Below are 15,466 nucleotides of genomic sequence, written 5' to 3'. Positions count from 1 at the left end.
GGAGCTGACGGGCAAACCGGAAAGGATCCTTGAAGAAGTCTACCTTTTATTTTGTTTCCAGAGTATCCTGGTTCCTTGATTTTTGTAAAGACAAATAATCTTCAATCGCGCTGCTTGATCAGTTTGAATTACTAGATGGATAGCGGGAAAAGGAAGAATACGTGACAAGGAAGGCTGTGTAAAAGGTGTGAGTCAGACAAGATGCCCGCGCCCCAAGTGGAACAAACATTTGAACAAAGGGGTTATAGGAACATTGGGAAATGGGTTATACTTGGATAACACTTTTCTACCTTCAAGGTAACTCAAAGGGCTTTGATACTATTTCCACATTCACACACTGATGGCGGGAGCTGCCATGCAAGGCAATAACCACGACTCATCAGGAGCAAGGGTGAAGGGTCTTGCTACCAGTCCCTTTAAGAACATTGGAATGTGGGCCAGGCCCAACGTCAAGCCATCAGAGCGCTGTCCAGTGCTGTGGAACGAGCAAGCCAGTGGCACTGGATCAGAAGGAGAGACAACAGCTGGGCTCCAAAATGACCAAGACCATGAGATTTTAAGGGGGAAAGGGAGAGGGGAGCATACTTTGGATGCTAGGAGTTGCTACTGAGCTCTCTGGAGGTGCAGTGGGCCTTGTCAGTGAAACACCGGTGAAGGAGTGAGCCCGCCTGATGACCCCAATGCCACCTTTCCTCCCCCATAACATAATACCATGTGTCTGTGAAACCAACTTGGAGCAATCTTTGCGGTGCCCAAAGCTGCCATGAACATCCGTCTGTGTAACCACGCCCGGCTTGACACGACAATTTTGTGATGACTATCATCCCCACCCACGTTTCTCAAGGGAAAAAGGATTGGAACATCTCACCCCGCTCAGGTATGGCTTGGCTCAGGGAGAAGGACGCCCCTGCCATTCAGTCCATGGCATTTTGGGTATTAACATCATATCCTGTGTTTGTAAAACATATAAAGAAGAAAATATCAAAATTAAATCATCATGGGGTATCAGGCCTGTTTGCAGGCATCAATAATCTGGGCTCTCCAGTCTTCTCCGTCGTCCGCTCAATGTATGAGTTCCATATTATTGATATTTCCCATAACATTTCTTAGGCTGCTGACATATGTTGTTCGTTGTTGACCTGGAGCTTGCTTTCCTACTAGTTTTCCTGCTAACACCAGTTTATCTAAGCTGTCTTTTAATGATATGACTGAGGAATTTCGGCTGCCTATTTCGAATCGTTGCAATTAGAGATCTTCTTATTTTAGCCTTTGCCAATACTTCTTCATTCCTTTTCTTTGCAGAGTATTTTTCTGAATAACCACATTTCAGTTGCCTCTAATTTTCTAGATTGTTGATTGTTTAATGTACAGCATTCACAGCCGTAAAGTAGGACAGACCGTACATATGTTTTCAGGACTCTGACTCTAAATATAAATTCAATATTTAATAACAAAACACATACTCAACAAATAATAACTACATTTACTGGACCCAACTTTTATTGAAGCATAAATTGTTTAATTGCATAAAAGTCTGGGGACATACATACAAAACAATCCAAAAAAAAAATTACAAAAGAGAGTAATAAAGACAATTAACAGAATGGATTACGGGGACCCAACAAATGATTCATAAAGTCACACATTTTAAAAGTAAATGATCTTGAATAAAACACAAATGATGTAAAAAGTATTTTTTTTTCCAAAAGTGGTCCAGAAGAACACGTGTTTTTTACTTTCACCTTTTCAGCCAAATAGTTCTCTTCATTTTTAAATCAAAGTACCAAAAATTACATAATAACACATGTATTTACCTGTAAAAAAAACACTAATCTAAATGATCTAATCTATGAATGTTAGGATAATATTAACACGATTGTGTTACACACACAACAATGATGTCACACATGTTATATGTGCTGATGTTAGAAAGTCCTTATTCAAGTTTTGACAGTTCAACACTGCAACACAACACTCTCTCATCTGTGTTTTCTCGTGTTTTATTTAAATAGAGACCTAATCCAAAACCTTCACAACAGATTGAACAGTGTGCATTCTCATGTGAACTTTGAAAGAGATAGGTAGTGCAAATTCTTTGCAACAGATTGCGCAAGAAAACGTTTTTTTCTAGTGTGTTTTTTCATGTGCTCTTTCAAATTATTACTTTGTGTAAAACCTTTACCACATTCTGAGCAGGAAAACGGTTTTTCTCCAGTGTGTATTCTCATGTGTCTTTTCAAATCATTACTTTGTGTAAAACCTTTACCACATTCTGAGCAGGAAAAAGGTTTTTCTTCAGTGTGTATTCTCATGTGTCTTTTCAAATCATTACTTTGTGTACATTTTTTACCACATACTGAGCATGAATAAGGTTTTACACCAGTGTGTAGTTTTGTGTGGTTTATCAAATGTGCCTTCTGGGTGAATCTTTTACTACAAATTGAGCACAAAAATGGTTTTTCTCCAGTGTGTGTTCTCATGTGTGCTTTTAAACTTTGATTTCTTGCAAAACTTGTACCACATTCTGAGCAGGAAAAAGGTTTTTCCTCCAGTGTGTATTCTTATGTGTCTTTTCATATTGCGACAGTCTTTAAAAGTTTTGTGAGAGTGAGAAGATGTGAAGTGAGTGTTGTCAGTGTGACATGTCTTATCATCTTTAGAGTCTTCATCATCAGTGTCAGGAGAGTGTGACGTTGTGTCCTCACTATCTGATAGTGGAGCTAAGAGCTTGTCTGCTTGTGATCCTCCACAGTGGTCTCCATCAGCTTCTGTTGTCATGTGTTGTGTTGAGCTGCTGCTTGGAGGCTCCCCCCCCTCCCCTTTCCTCACTTTCACCTTTCACCTCATCTTCACTCTTCACAACCACGTGGAACTTCTCCAACCATTCTTGACTGATGCTGTGTTCCTCCTCTTCCTCTTTAAAATGGGAGGTCAGTGGGTTATTTTCTTTCCTTTGCATTTGCAATGTATGTGGCGCCTCTTCTTCCTCCTTAATGTGGAAGGGCTGTGGCTCCTCCTTGCCCATCCTGAAGATCCACTTCTGTTGCTCAGAGAGAAGATATTCTTCACAGACGTCTGCAGGACACAAGAAGACAAACATGGTTGAGAGGAGTCCATCTTTGTTCAGTCACATGTTAGGCGCCATATTGATAAGATTTTACCAATTCAGATTTAATTTTCAATTCTGCTTTACGATTCAGTTATTTGTGGACTTACTTTTGCTTTCAAATTTGATAGAAAGGAGAAGAAACAGGTCGATTAGCACCAACAGTGAGGTCTTAAGAGGCCCAGACCTTACGGTTACCCCATGGGGTGTCAGAGGCCCCTAAGGACTTTATTCTGCTTTGAGAATATCTATAAAATAAAAAATATTTTTGGCTATAAATTAACAAGACACTACAAGTTGTTTTGTGCTATTTCACAGAACTTTCCTCTAGAAGGTCTTAACTTCGTCCATGTCAGACGAAACTAAAATGGAGCTTTTTGGCCACAATACCCTTGATTGATTGATTGATACTTTTATTAGTAGATTGCACAGTACAGTACATATTCCGTACAATTGACCACTAAATGGTAACACCCCAATAAGTTTTTCAACTTGTTTAAGTCGGGGTCCACGTTAATCAATTCATGGTACAAATATATACTATCAGCATAATACAGTCATCACACAAGTTAATCATCATAGTATATACATTGAATTATTTACATTATTTACAATCTGGCAATAAGTTTGGAGGAGAAAAGGTGTACACCATTCCCACCGTCAAGCCTGGTGGTGGTAGTATTATGCTCTGGGCCTGTTTTGGTGCCAATGGAACTAGTGCTTTAAATTGGACAATGAAAAGAAGGATTACCTCCAAATTCTTCAGGACAACTTAAAATCATCAGCCCGGAGGTTGGGTCTTGGGCACGGTTGGGTGTTCCAACAGGACAATGACCCCAAACAAAAGTCAAAAGTGGTGAAGGAATGGCTTAATTAAGGTTTTAGAATGGCCTTCCCAAAGTCCTGACTTAAATGTGTGGACAATGCTGAAGAAACAAGTCCATGTCAAAAAAACAACACATTTAGCTGAACTGCACCAATTTTGTCAAGAGGAGTGGTCAAAAATTCAAGCAGAAGCTTGTGGATGGCTACCAAAAGCGTCTTATTGCAGTGAAACTTGCCAAGGAACATGTAAGCAAATATTAACATTGCTGTATGTACACTTTTGACCCAGCACATTTGCTCACATGTACAGTAGACCCATAATAAATTCATAAAAGAAGCAAACTTCATGAATGTTTTTAGTGAGCAACAAGTATGTGCTCCAGTCACTCTATCACAAAAAAAAATAAGAGTTGTAGAAATGATTGGAAACTCAAGACAGCCATGACATCATGTTCTTTACAAGTGTATGTCAACTTTTGATCACGACTGTACATACATACATACATATAAACCCACACAAACATAGACACTAGGGATGTCGCGGAATGAACAATTATTTTCCCGGTTATCATTTTTATCGTGGTATTTTTCAAATTTGCTCCAAATGTTCTTAAAGTACTTTTTTTTAACAAGTTTTTTTTTTTTAAATAACACATTGAAAAGTATGTACTTAGTAGAAGAAACATTATTGTAGAAAACGTCACATTTAACTCCAGTGGAATTTAAATGTGCATATGAAAGCACAAAGTAATATGGCAGAAACTAAAAAGATAAATAAATACAAATAATTGTGCAAGATGGCACATGATGGCCATAAGATGTAAGTGCACTTTTTGTCCTGGTGTAGAACAATAGTGTTGATACATGAGAGGTCTAGTCTTACACATATCAGAGAACACCTCTCAACTCTTTGAAAGTTTGCCAATGAAATATGACAGCACTGCAGTGAGCTCTTTTGCATAAGCAGCTGCTTCTGGAAGACATCAGGTATTGTATGTGTGATGTTGGTAGATGATGATGTACTGTAAGTGTGGCATCCAACTTGCCCTCTGCACTCCCACTCTGTAAATACGGATTATGTTATATTTATTAGAAGATGATTATTATTATAATCATCTGACTGACACACACACTCTAATGTTAGTCCTGTAAAAACTAAACAAGTTGCAGTGTTTCTGCTAGGATTTAATTTTAACACTAAGTTTAAAAGTAAATAAAGTAGCTCTGCTACAGTACGTGTCGCTTTCACCGATAGCGTCCAGTAACAGTGGTTTTCAACCACTGTGCCGCGGCACACTAGTGTACCGTGAGATACAGCCGGAAATAGTCTAATTTCACCTATTAGGGGTAAAAATGTTTTTTTGCAAAGCAATAATTATAGTCTGCAAATGATGTGTTGTTGTTGAGTGTCTGTGCTGTCTAGAGCTCGGCAGAGTAACCCTGTAATACTCTTCAATATCAGCAGGTGGCAGCCGGTAGCTAATTGCTTTGTAGATGTCAGAAACCGCGGGAGGCAGCGTGAAGGTAAAATTGTGTCTAATGCTTAAACCAAAAATAAACAAAAGGTGAGTATCCCTAAGAAAAGGCATTGAAGCTTTGGGAAGGCTATGCAGAACCAAACTAAAAATTAACAGGCAACAAAGTCAACAAAAACAGAATGCTGGACGACAGCAAAGACTTACTGTGGAGCAAAGACGGCGTCCACAATGTACATCCCAACATGACATGACAAACAACAATGTCCCCAAACAGAAGGATAAAAACAACTGAAATAGTCCTGATTGCTAAAACAAAGTAGATGCAGGAAATATCGCTCAAAGGAAGACATGAAACTGCTAAGAATAAAAAGAGAAAAGGACACCAAAATAGGAGCGCCAGACCAGAACTAAAACACTACAGACAGGAAAACCGCAATAAACTCCAAATAAGTCAGGGTGTGATGTGACAGGTGGTGACAGTACACCTACTTTGAGACAAGAGCTATAGTCATGCATGCTTGCTTATGCTTTAAAGTCATATCCAACAATTGCGACAACGACTTTTTACTGTCAAATGAGTTTAGTTTTTTTAATGATTTCTGTTGGTGGTGTGCCTCCAGATTTTTTCAATGCAAAAAATGTGCCTTGGCTCAAAAAAAGGTTGAAAATCACTGCAGTAACAAGACACTATAGGCAACACTTAAGAAAGTGTAACTAGACGAATGTTTGACGGACCAACGATAGCAATAACAATAATAATAATGGATTAGATTTTATATAGCACTTTTCTACTATTAGATACTCAAAGCGCTCACAGAGAAGTGAGAACCCATCATTCATTCACACCGCATGGTGGTGGTAAGCTACATTTGCTGCCCTGGGGTAGACTGACGGAAGCGAGGCTGCCAGTTTGCGCCTAAGGCCCCTCCCACCACCACCTATCATTCATCATTCATTCATTCACCAGTGTGAGCGGCACCAGAGACAAGGGTGAAGTGTCATGCCAAAGGAAACAACGACAGCAATTTGGCTGTCAAGAGGCCGGGAGCGAACCTGCAACCCTCAGGTCTTTGGCACGGCCTCTCTACCCACTACGCCATGACATGACATGTTCATTTTGGCTGCTGGTGGCAGGAGCTCTGTGCTCTTGTGTCATCCTTTTGGGTTCTGGATGTTTCCTTCTTGTTTTCATGCCTTTTGGTTGGGGACCCTTTGGGACTGTGTGACAAGGGGTGACTCTTTGGTGACTTCTGCAAAGCTTTTTTGTGAACTTCTGGATCTGCCTCCTTGGAGCGTTTTGGCCATGGAGACCAGCTGCTGGGTCTCTGCCACACCAGAGTCTGTTTGGAGGGACTGGAGGAGATGCGGATGAAGAGACAGGACTGCGGAGCTGGCACTGAGAGCCGGGACGGACAAGCTTCACAGTGTCTTGGCTGAATGAGCAGGTATCGGACACCTCGGTCTCCTTGGACGTATCCACGCTCATCCATGCAGACTGGACACTGGCCAGGAGTTGGTGGGCGGCCGACGGTGGAGTTGGCTCTCTTGGTTGCTTTGTTGGGTCTGCTCCTGTCTATGGCCATGTTCCCCCCAACCCAGCAGACGATGGCGTGGAACACTGCAGAGGTCACCACAGTCTATATGTTTTGTTTTGTATTTTTGATGATTTACTTTTGTGGCTGTGTGCAGAAGTAACTGGTTGCATCAGCTCCGCTCTTTTAATGTCTTTAAAAGGGGAACATTATCAAAATTTCAGAAGGGTTGAAACAAAAAAAAATCAGTTCCCAGTAGCTTATTTTATTTTTCGAAGTTTTTTTCAAAATTTTACCCGTCCTGGAATATCCCTAAAAAAAGCTTTAAAGGGGAACATTATCACCAAACCTATGCAAGCGTCAATATATACCTTGCAGTTGCAGAAAAAAGACCATGTATTTTTTCAACCGATTTCCGAACTCTAAATGGGTGAATTTTGGCAAATTAAACGCCTTTCTTTTTATCGCTCTTTTAGCGATGACGTCAGAATGTGACGTCATCGAGGTAACACACCCGCCATATTAATTTTCACATTACAAACACCGGGTCTCAGCTCTGTTATTTTCCGTTTTTTCAACTATTTTTTGGAACCTTGGAGACATCATGCCTGGTGGGTGTGTTGTCGGAGGGTGTAACAACACTAACAGGGAGGGATTCAAGTTGCACCACTGGCAAGAAATCTGCCGCCAGACCCCCATTGAATGTACCAAAGTGTCTGCACATTTGACCGGCGATGCTAAGACAGACATGGCACAGAGATGTATGGATAAACTGCAGATGAATTTGCAACGATAGTCGACGAAATCACAAAGGTGAGTTTTGTTGATGTCATTGACCTATGTGCTAATCAGACATATTTGGTCAAGGCATGACTGCCAGCTAATCGATGCTAACATGCTACGCTAATCGATGCTAACATGCTATTTACGCTAGCTGTATGTACATTTGAAAATAGATACCCACATTTAATGTGAAACAAACACTTACCAATCGACGGATTTAAGTTGCTCCAGTGTCACAAGATGTGAAAGTCCTGATCGTTTGGTCCGCACATTTTACCGGCGATGCTAATAAGGCAGCCATGATATGGGCCACTTCATTAGGTACACCCATGCTATGGCCGAATAGCGTCAATAGCTATTCGCTCAATAGCTTCAATTTCTTCTTCAATTTCGTTTTCGCTATCTGCCTCCATACTCCGACTATCTGTTTCAATACATGCGTAATCTGTTGAATCGCTTAAGCCGCTGAAATCCGAGTCTGAATCCGAGCTAATGTAGCTATATCTTGCTGTGGTAAGCGCCATGTTGTTTGAATTGGCAGCCCTGTATGACGTCACAGGGAAATGGATAGTGGTTTCTAAGATAGCGAGAATAAGGCAATTTAAAGCTTTATTTAGGGATATTCCGGGACCGGTAAAATTTTGAAAAAAAATTCAAAAAATACAACAAGCCACTGGGAATTGATTTTTATTGTTTTTAACCCTTTTGAAATTATGATAATGTTCCCCTTTAAAGTGCTTGATTTTCCCTATTTGCTTAAGCCACTGTCCATTTCCCTGTGACGTCACATAGTGATTCCAATACAAACAACGTGGCGGTTACCACAGCAAGATGTAGCGACATTAGCTGGGATTCAGACTCGGATTTCAGCGGCTTAAGTGATTCAACTGATTACGCATGTATTGAAACAGATGGTTGGAGTATGGAGGCAGATAGCGAAAACGATATTGAAGAAGAAACCGAAGCTATTGGATAGCTATTGACGCTATTCGGCCATGCATACTATGTTAGCATCGCCGGTAAAATGTGCAGACCAACCGATCAGGACTTTCGCATTGACACTGGATCAACTTAAATCCGTCGATTGGTAAGTGTTTGTTTAGCATTAAATGTGGGTGGAAGGAAACGCTGGATGTAAATATAGTTTAAATGTACATACAGGTAGCCTAAATAGCATGTTAGCATCGATTAGCTGGCAGTCATGCCGCGACCAAATATCTCTGATTAGCACATAAGTCAATAACATCAACAAAACTCACCTTTGTGATTTCGTTGACTTTATCGTTGGGAATGCATCTGCTTTGAGTGTCGCATGATATCCACACATTCTTGCCATCTCTGTCGTAGCATCGCCGGTAAAAACCAAACGAGGGACTTCCGCATCTCTTGATACTGGAGCAACTTAAATCCGTCGATTGGTAAGTGACCTAAATAGCATGTTAGCATCGATTAGCATACCGTGCTAATCGATGCACATTCTATGTAAATCAACTTGAATCCGTCCCTGATTGTGTTGTTACACGCTTTGACAACACACCGACGAGGCATGATGTCTCCAAGGTATCGGAAAACAGTCGAAAAAATGGAAAATAACAGAGCTGATTTGACTCGATGCGTGTAATGTGGTAGGGAAAAATGGCGTTGAGTACCGATGTAACGTCATGTTCTGACGTCATCGCTCCGAGAGGGATAAACAGAAAGGCATTTAATTCGCCAAAATTCACCCATTTAGAGTTCGGAAATCGGTAAAAAAAATATATGGTCTTTTTTCTGCAACATCAAGGTATATATTGACGCTTACATAGGTCTGCTGATAATGTTCCCCTCTAATGTCCTTTGTGTTGTTTGATGTTTCGCTCTTACACACGTTTCTGTGTGCTATGGATATGAGGTTTTTGTTTTCTCTTTGGCCTCAGTCTGGATCCCCTCTCCAGGGGCCCAGGCTTAGACTATTTTTTTTTCTCACCCCCCACCCCCTCCCAGAGTTTACCTGTTTCTCACCTTTTTTGAAAGGGGCGCCGGAAGTTGGCAGACCCGTCAGCGATCCTGTTCTGTCTCCCTGTAATGTTTGTCTGCTCTTGAATGGGATTGTGCTGAAAATCTTAATTTCCTCCCTGGGATTATAAAAGTATTTCTGATTCTGATTGTGTTTTTATCGGCCATCTTCAGAGTAATGAACTGTCCGGTACAATTTATTAAATTTTGATTCACCAAAACTTTTATCAGTCACAAATAGTTTGCACTTGGACAACTTTACCGCGAGGGGGCTGCCAAATTAAAGACTTTAGAAAGACAAGAAAACTTTGCTAATTAGTACTAATAAACTTGATTGATTAAGACATTGCTGGACAGCAGAGAAGTAACTAAATCCAAATAAACGTTGAATATATATTTTAAAGATATCTGGCTTGTATCTTCAGTAGAGATGTTAATCACTGAAAATTTATCGATATGATACCCTAATTGATATTCCTTATTGATACCAGTATTTATCGGTACTGCATGTAATTTGTGGAACTAAAAAAGTGGGAAAAAAAGGCTTTTTATATAGCATTCCTATTACAGAACACCTCCAACATGATGTTCTGTAACAGCAGGGAAGTCTTTAATCAGCAGCTGTTTATTTGAAGTCTTAAAGAAGTCAACTATGTGTGCAGTGCAAGGTGAAATGCAGTTATGTCATCTTCTTGTCAATAACACACACATCAAACTTTTGTTGCTTCCTTATTTGTCATTATTCAAAGCTGATTGTAATGTGTAGCAGCGGCAGCTGAACTCAATGTGACAACGTGTCATAGTTACCTCAGTCAGCTGGAATTAAAAATACAAATAGTTGTGTCTTTAGTCCAGAATCTTCACGGTCCTCATGGACGACATAATTAGGAACCAGTATCAATAAAAAAATGGTACTTGGTGTACATCCATAATCTTCACCACTAAACCTTTGAAATATGCTGACATATGTGCTGCCAAGGTAAATAAACAGTAGCCATATTGAATGTTTGCCTTCATTTGACCACGTGAGGTAAGGAGGGCGGCCTCTAGGTCACATGGTTACACCCCAGCAATTACACTGTTGATGATTGATGAGCATTCATATTTAAATGGTGGTGTTAAAAAGCAAATATATCTCCATCTTTAGTGATAAATGTGTCCCCCGGATGAACATGTGTCACAAACATTGTATTAGATGATATGTGGATGTTGTGCTTACTTGGACTGTGATGAAGCTGTGAGGACTCAGGTGGTTTGTCTTCATGCTCTTCAGTCTTCACAGAGACAACAGTCAGTGGAAACTTGCTGACATCAGCCTCCTCCTGCCCTATAGGACACTCTCCCTCCCCTTCCGCATTAAAATAGGGGGGCTGTGGATCCTCCTAGTTCCCTTTAAAATGTGAGGGCTGTGGATACTCTAAAGTGAAACTGTCCCCCTGCAGATGAGGAAGACATTCTTCTTGGTGTCCAATCAGCTGATGGATGTCTACAGGACACAAACAAAACACATTTTAACTCCTAGATGCTAAATATTAAATCCTAGATGAAGTAATGGGCTGTAGCTATTGAACATTTTATTAATCAAGTGTTCTACGGGAAAAGTTTCCGATTAATTGAGTAACTGGATGAAACATAGTGTTGCTTGTTTAAAGACAAATTTAAGCGACTATAAGACACTTCACTTAATAATGAACAGTCAATTGGTTTGAGATGGAAGGAGATCAAGATGTCATCTTTAGATCAGGCTTTGTTTTTTCGACAATCACTGGAACATTAATGGCTGCATCAACGAACACCGACATGAAGGAAATAGCAGGTCAGAATAGCTTTTACACAAATATATAACTTGCCAAACCTGCCAGCTAGCAGGCTAGGTTTACAGCATCAGTAACCATGGTAACTGACTCTGACTTTGTCTTACCTCTCTTATTTTTGGAGGTAAAACTCTCGAGCTTTACATACTCAGGACTTTGCACTTAACCTGCTCTCTGGAATATTCCCCCGGTGACTGTGTGAGTTTTGTGTGAACATGTTGATACACATTGTTACAAACATTAACCTCTCATAAATATTGTGTGTCTGAAACTGTCTCCTTCTTATGAACAATGTAAAACAATCAGTGCATCATCCTCACATGACAATTATTCTTCCTGTAGACAATCTATTTAAGAATAGTGTGAATAATGAAATATAAAGTTAGTAGAGATGTGAGAGTAAGAAGTAAACAAACCTGTTCTGTGTAACACAACTTGATGTTTTTCATGTTGTCGCTCCTTCTCCTCTTTTGTTGGACAAAGTTCCTCCTCGTACTCTGCTATGGTTCTTTGGCACATTTTCACACAATCACAACACTTTACACTTGTTATGTATTCAAATAACGAGGTAGCACACACGTTTAGTAACTTTTATATATGACTTGGGAGTAGCAGTAGCATACACTCTAGAGAGGGATCATCAACACTCAATGTACAGCACTTGGTGAGCATGCTAAATAGACACAACTCAACTACGGCAAGTCAGTCAGGACAAACAACGCTGAGTCAGCATGCACATTAATACACCACATCACCTCCCCCCATAGATCAAAGGCAATGCAAAATCAGTACACACTTTCAATACGGCAACCTTCAATTCTTCAATTCTGTAATAAACAAACACAAAAATGTCACAGATGCTATGCCAGATAGTGCATTTAAACTCAAATTCAACCCTCTTTAATAACAAATGAAAAACTCCCTTATGAAAAGAATCAGTCCCTGTAACGCTGAGGTCGCCTGATAGTACGCTCTGAGCGTCTCAAAGTCACTGTCTCTGGGTCAGGCAGCACTGGCGGTTCCAACTCAAACGCTGGTGGTTCAGGTTCTTCGGAGTCCGTTCCACAGAGGTCACTCGCCTGCTCAGCTGACGCAGTTTCACCTCCAGGCTCTGAATCTGGAGGGTCAGGAAGGTAGCGAGGTCTCAGCTGATCTCCGTGACGCCGGTACACTTGGTCTGGTGTCTGGCCTTGCACTCGGTATGACACTGGACCAGTCTGTTGTGTCACTACCCCAGGAATCCATTTGGGTTTCTCTCCTGCAGTGTTGCGCAGATACACAGAGTCATTTACATCAAACTGTCTCTCGGCAGCCTGACTGTCATGTTTCTCCTTCTGCTGATACTGTCTCTTTCTGACTCGTTCGGTGATGCTTGGTTTCAGGAAGTCCAAACGTGTTCGTACATGTCTTTTCAGGAACAAGTCCGCTGGTGACTCTCCAGTTGTGCTGTGGGGAGTGGTGCGATAGCGCAGCAGGATGTGTGATATCTTGTCCTCAACACTCAGGTTCTGTCCAACAAGTTTTTTCATGCCTGCTTTGAAAATAGCAACATATTTTTCAGCCAGTCCATTTGTAGCTGGATGTCTCGGCGCACCGGTCGTGTGAAGGACTCCATTCCTCTTTATGAACTGCTGAAACTCATCCGATGTGAACGTTGTCGCATTGTCTGTGACAATTTGTTCCGGCACACCGAATGATGCGAACAGTCTCTTAAGTCGTGTAATGGTTGCAGTAGATGTGATTTGTGCCATTTTGTAAACCTCCAACCACTTAGAGTATGCATCAACCACAATCATGAACATGTGACCTAAGAATGGGCCTGCAAAGTCAATGTGTAGTCTTTTCCAAACATCTCCAGGAAATTCCCAGGGATGCAGCGGGACTTGGCGTGGCGTGCGCTGTTCCAGCTGGCAGGTCTCACACTGCTTGCAGACTCTCTCAGCATCCATATCTACGTTTGGCCACCAGACATATTGTCGTGCAATTGTTTTCATCTTTACAATGCCAGGGTGTCCGTCGTGGATCTCTTTTAGCACTGCACCTCTCATTTTTGCAGGTACTATTACTCTTGTTCCCCAAAGAACACACCCCTGTTCGACAGATAGCTCATCTCTCTTTCTGTAGTACACCCTCAGTTCATCTGGTATTTCTTTTGGCCATCCTTCCATGATGTACCTATGCAGTTTTGAAAGCTCTGTGTCCTTTCGTGTAGCCTTGGAAATTTGTTTTGCACTCAACGGTGCCTCCTCAAGGTGCTCATATAACAGTGCATTTATGCAAGCTGTCATTGTCTCTGTACCTGTATCTTTCGTCTCAGGCAGCGGAACACGAGACAACCCGTCTGCATTGCCGTGCTCCTCTGACCTGCGGTATGTCATGTGGTAATCATACGCAGACAGTATGATGGCCCATCTCTGTATGCGCGCTGCTGCCATTGTAGGAAGTCCCTTACGTTCTCCAAACAGCGCGAGCAGGGGCTTGTGGTCGGATATTAAGTCAAACTTGCGCCCCCACAGATATTGATGGAACTTCTTCACACCAAACACCAGGCTCAATGCCTCTTTTTCTATCTGTGAATAGTTTTTCTCTGCCGGAGAGAGCGTGCGGGAAGCATAGGCTATTGGATGTTCATGCCCGTCTGGTGTTGTGTGCTGTATCACTGCTCCGATTCCATAAGCAGAAGCATCACATGCAAGCGAAAGCGGCAGACGTGGATCATAGTGAACCAGCACTTTGTCACTGGTCAAGAGCTCCTTGCATTTGCCAAAAGCACTCTGCTCCGTCTCGCGCCATCTCCATTTAACTTTGTCTTTCAGTAGCTTGTAAAGTGGGGCCAAAATTGTGCTTTGCTGAGGCACAAAACGTCCATAGTAGTTAACTAGGCCCAGGAAAGCTCTGAGCTCTTTGACATTTCTGGGTGCCGGAGCATCATGTATGGCTATGACCTTATTTTTGGATGGGTAGACGCCTTTCCCGTCCAGCACATGTCCCAGATATTCAATCTGTGTCTTGCCGAAGTCACACTTTGACTTTTTCACTCTCATGCCGTTCTCTTGCAGTCTCTGTAAAACCTTGTCCAGGTTCACGAGATGCTGGGCTTCATCTCGGCCCATAATCAATAAATCATCTAGATAAATTACTACATCAAGATCTTTCAACAGGTTCTCCATAATGCGTTGAAAAATGCTAACAGCAGAAGTGACACCGAAACAAAGTCTATTGTACACAAACAGTCCTTTATGAGTATTCACTGTTGTATACTTTTTTGACTCTTCATCCAGGAGTACTTGTTGATAGGCTGCTGCTAGATCTATTTTAGAAAATATTTTTCCTCCACATAGTGCTGCTAACACCTCCTCAATTTTTGGTAGGGGGTACGTTTCAGCGTTTGTAGCCAAGTTAACAGTTATCTTGTAGTCGCCACACAAGCGAAGTCCTCCATCCCGCTTAAGCACTGGAACCACTGGAGCAGCCCAGTCACTGTGTTTCACTGGACTGATGACACCCTCCTTTTCTAGGCGCTGCAGCTCCTTTTCAACTTTTTCTTTCATGGCGAATGGCAGGACGCGGGCTTTGTGGAACTTTGGAACTGCATCAGGCTTTACAGAAATTGTGGCTTTAATGTCCTTTAATGTTCCAAGCTCATCCTTGAATACCTCATCATATTTAGCCAGCACTTCTTGAATCAATTTGGGCTTTTGTGCTGATGTTAAATTTTCAGCAACTGTGTTGATTGCGGCTGCTTTAATCATTTTCCAGTTTAGCTTGATCTCATCTAGCCATTCTCTCCCACACAGTGAAGGACCCTCAACTCCCACAACTATTAGTGGTAGGCTAGCAGTCTGATTTTCATAAGCCACTTTTGCCATAAACTGGCCTTTAACAGGAATTGGCTCCCCTGAGTAGCCCTTTAGCTTTACGCGGCTGTCCACT

General features: G+C 41.5%; 1 protein-coding gene and 1 long non-coding RNA gene across 4 annotated transcripts in view; both read right to left on the bottom strand.

Annotated features, from left to right (window-relative positions):
- Positions 1–15,466, bottom strand: part of LOC133546196 (oocyte zinc finger protein XlCOF8.4-like) — a 116,147-nt gene that overhangs the window by 62,990 nt on the left and 37,691 nt on the right. Inside the window, exon 3 of one of the 2 annotated variants that reach the window (XM_061892094.1) lies at positions 2,416–2,814. The exons of the other annotated variant lie outside the window; for it this stretch is intronic. Coding sequence (XP_061748078.1) covers positions 2,434–2,814 — 381 coding nt within the window. The 3' untranslated portion in view covers positions 2,416–2,433. Of the gene's footprint in view, positions 1–2,415; positions 2,815–15,466 lie in introns of those variants that run through there. 2 annotated transcript variants of the gene reach the window in all.
- On the bottom strand, positions 2,821–12,076 carry LOC133546219 (uncharacterized). 2 transcript variants are annotated; one of them, XR_009805032.1, is made up of 3 exons: positions 11,950–12,076; positions 10,939–11,205; positions 2,821–3,075 (listed from the first exon to the last, which is right to left on the bottom strand). It is a non-coding gene; the product is annotated as an uncharacterized LOC133546219 (long non-coding RNA). The 2 variants fall into 2 exon arrangements; XR_009805031.1 differs by lacking the exon at positions 2,821–3,075 and adding an exon at positions 6,793–7,027.

This window comes from Nerophis ophidion, linkage group LG29 (assembly GCF_033978795.1).
Source record: "Nerophis ophidion isolate RoL-2023_Sa linkage group LG29, RoL_Noph_v1.0, whole genome shotgun sequence".
Taxonomy (NCBI): domain Eukaryota; kingdom Metazoa; phylum Chordata; class Actinopteri; order Syngnathiformes; family Syngnathidae; genus Nerophis; species Nerophis ophidion.
This window is presented reverse-complemented; position numbering and strand designations above follow the sequence as displayed.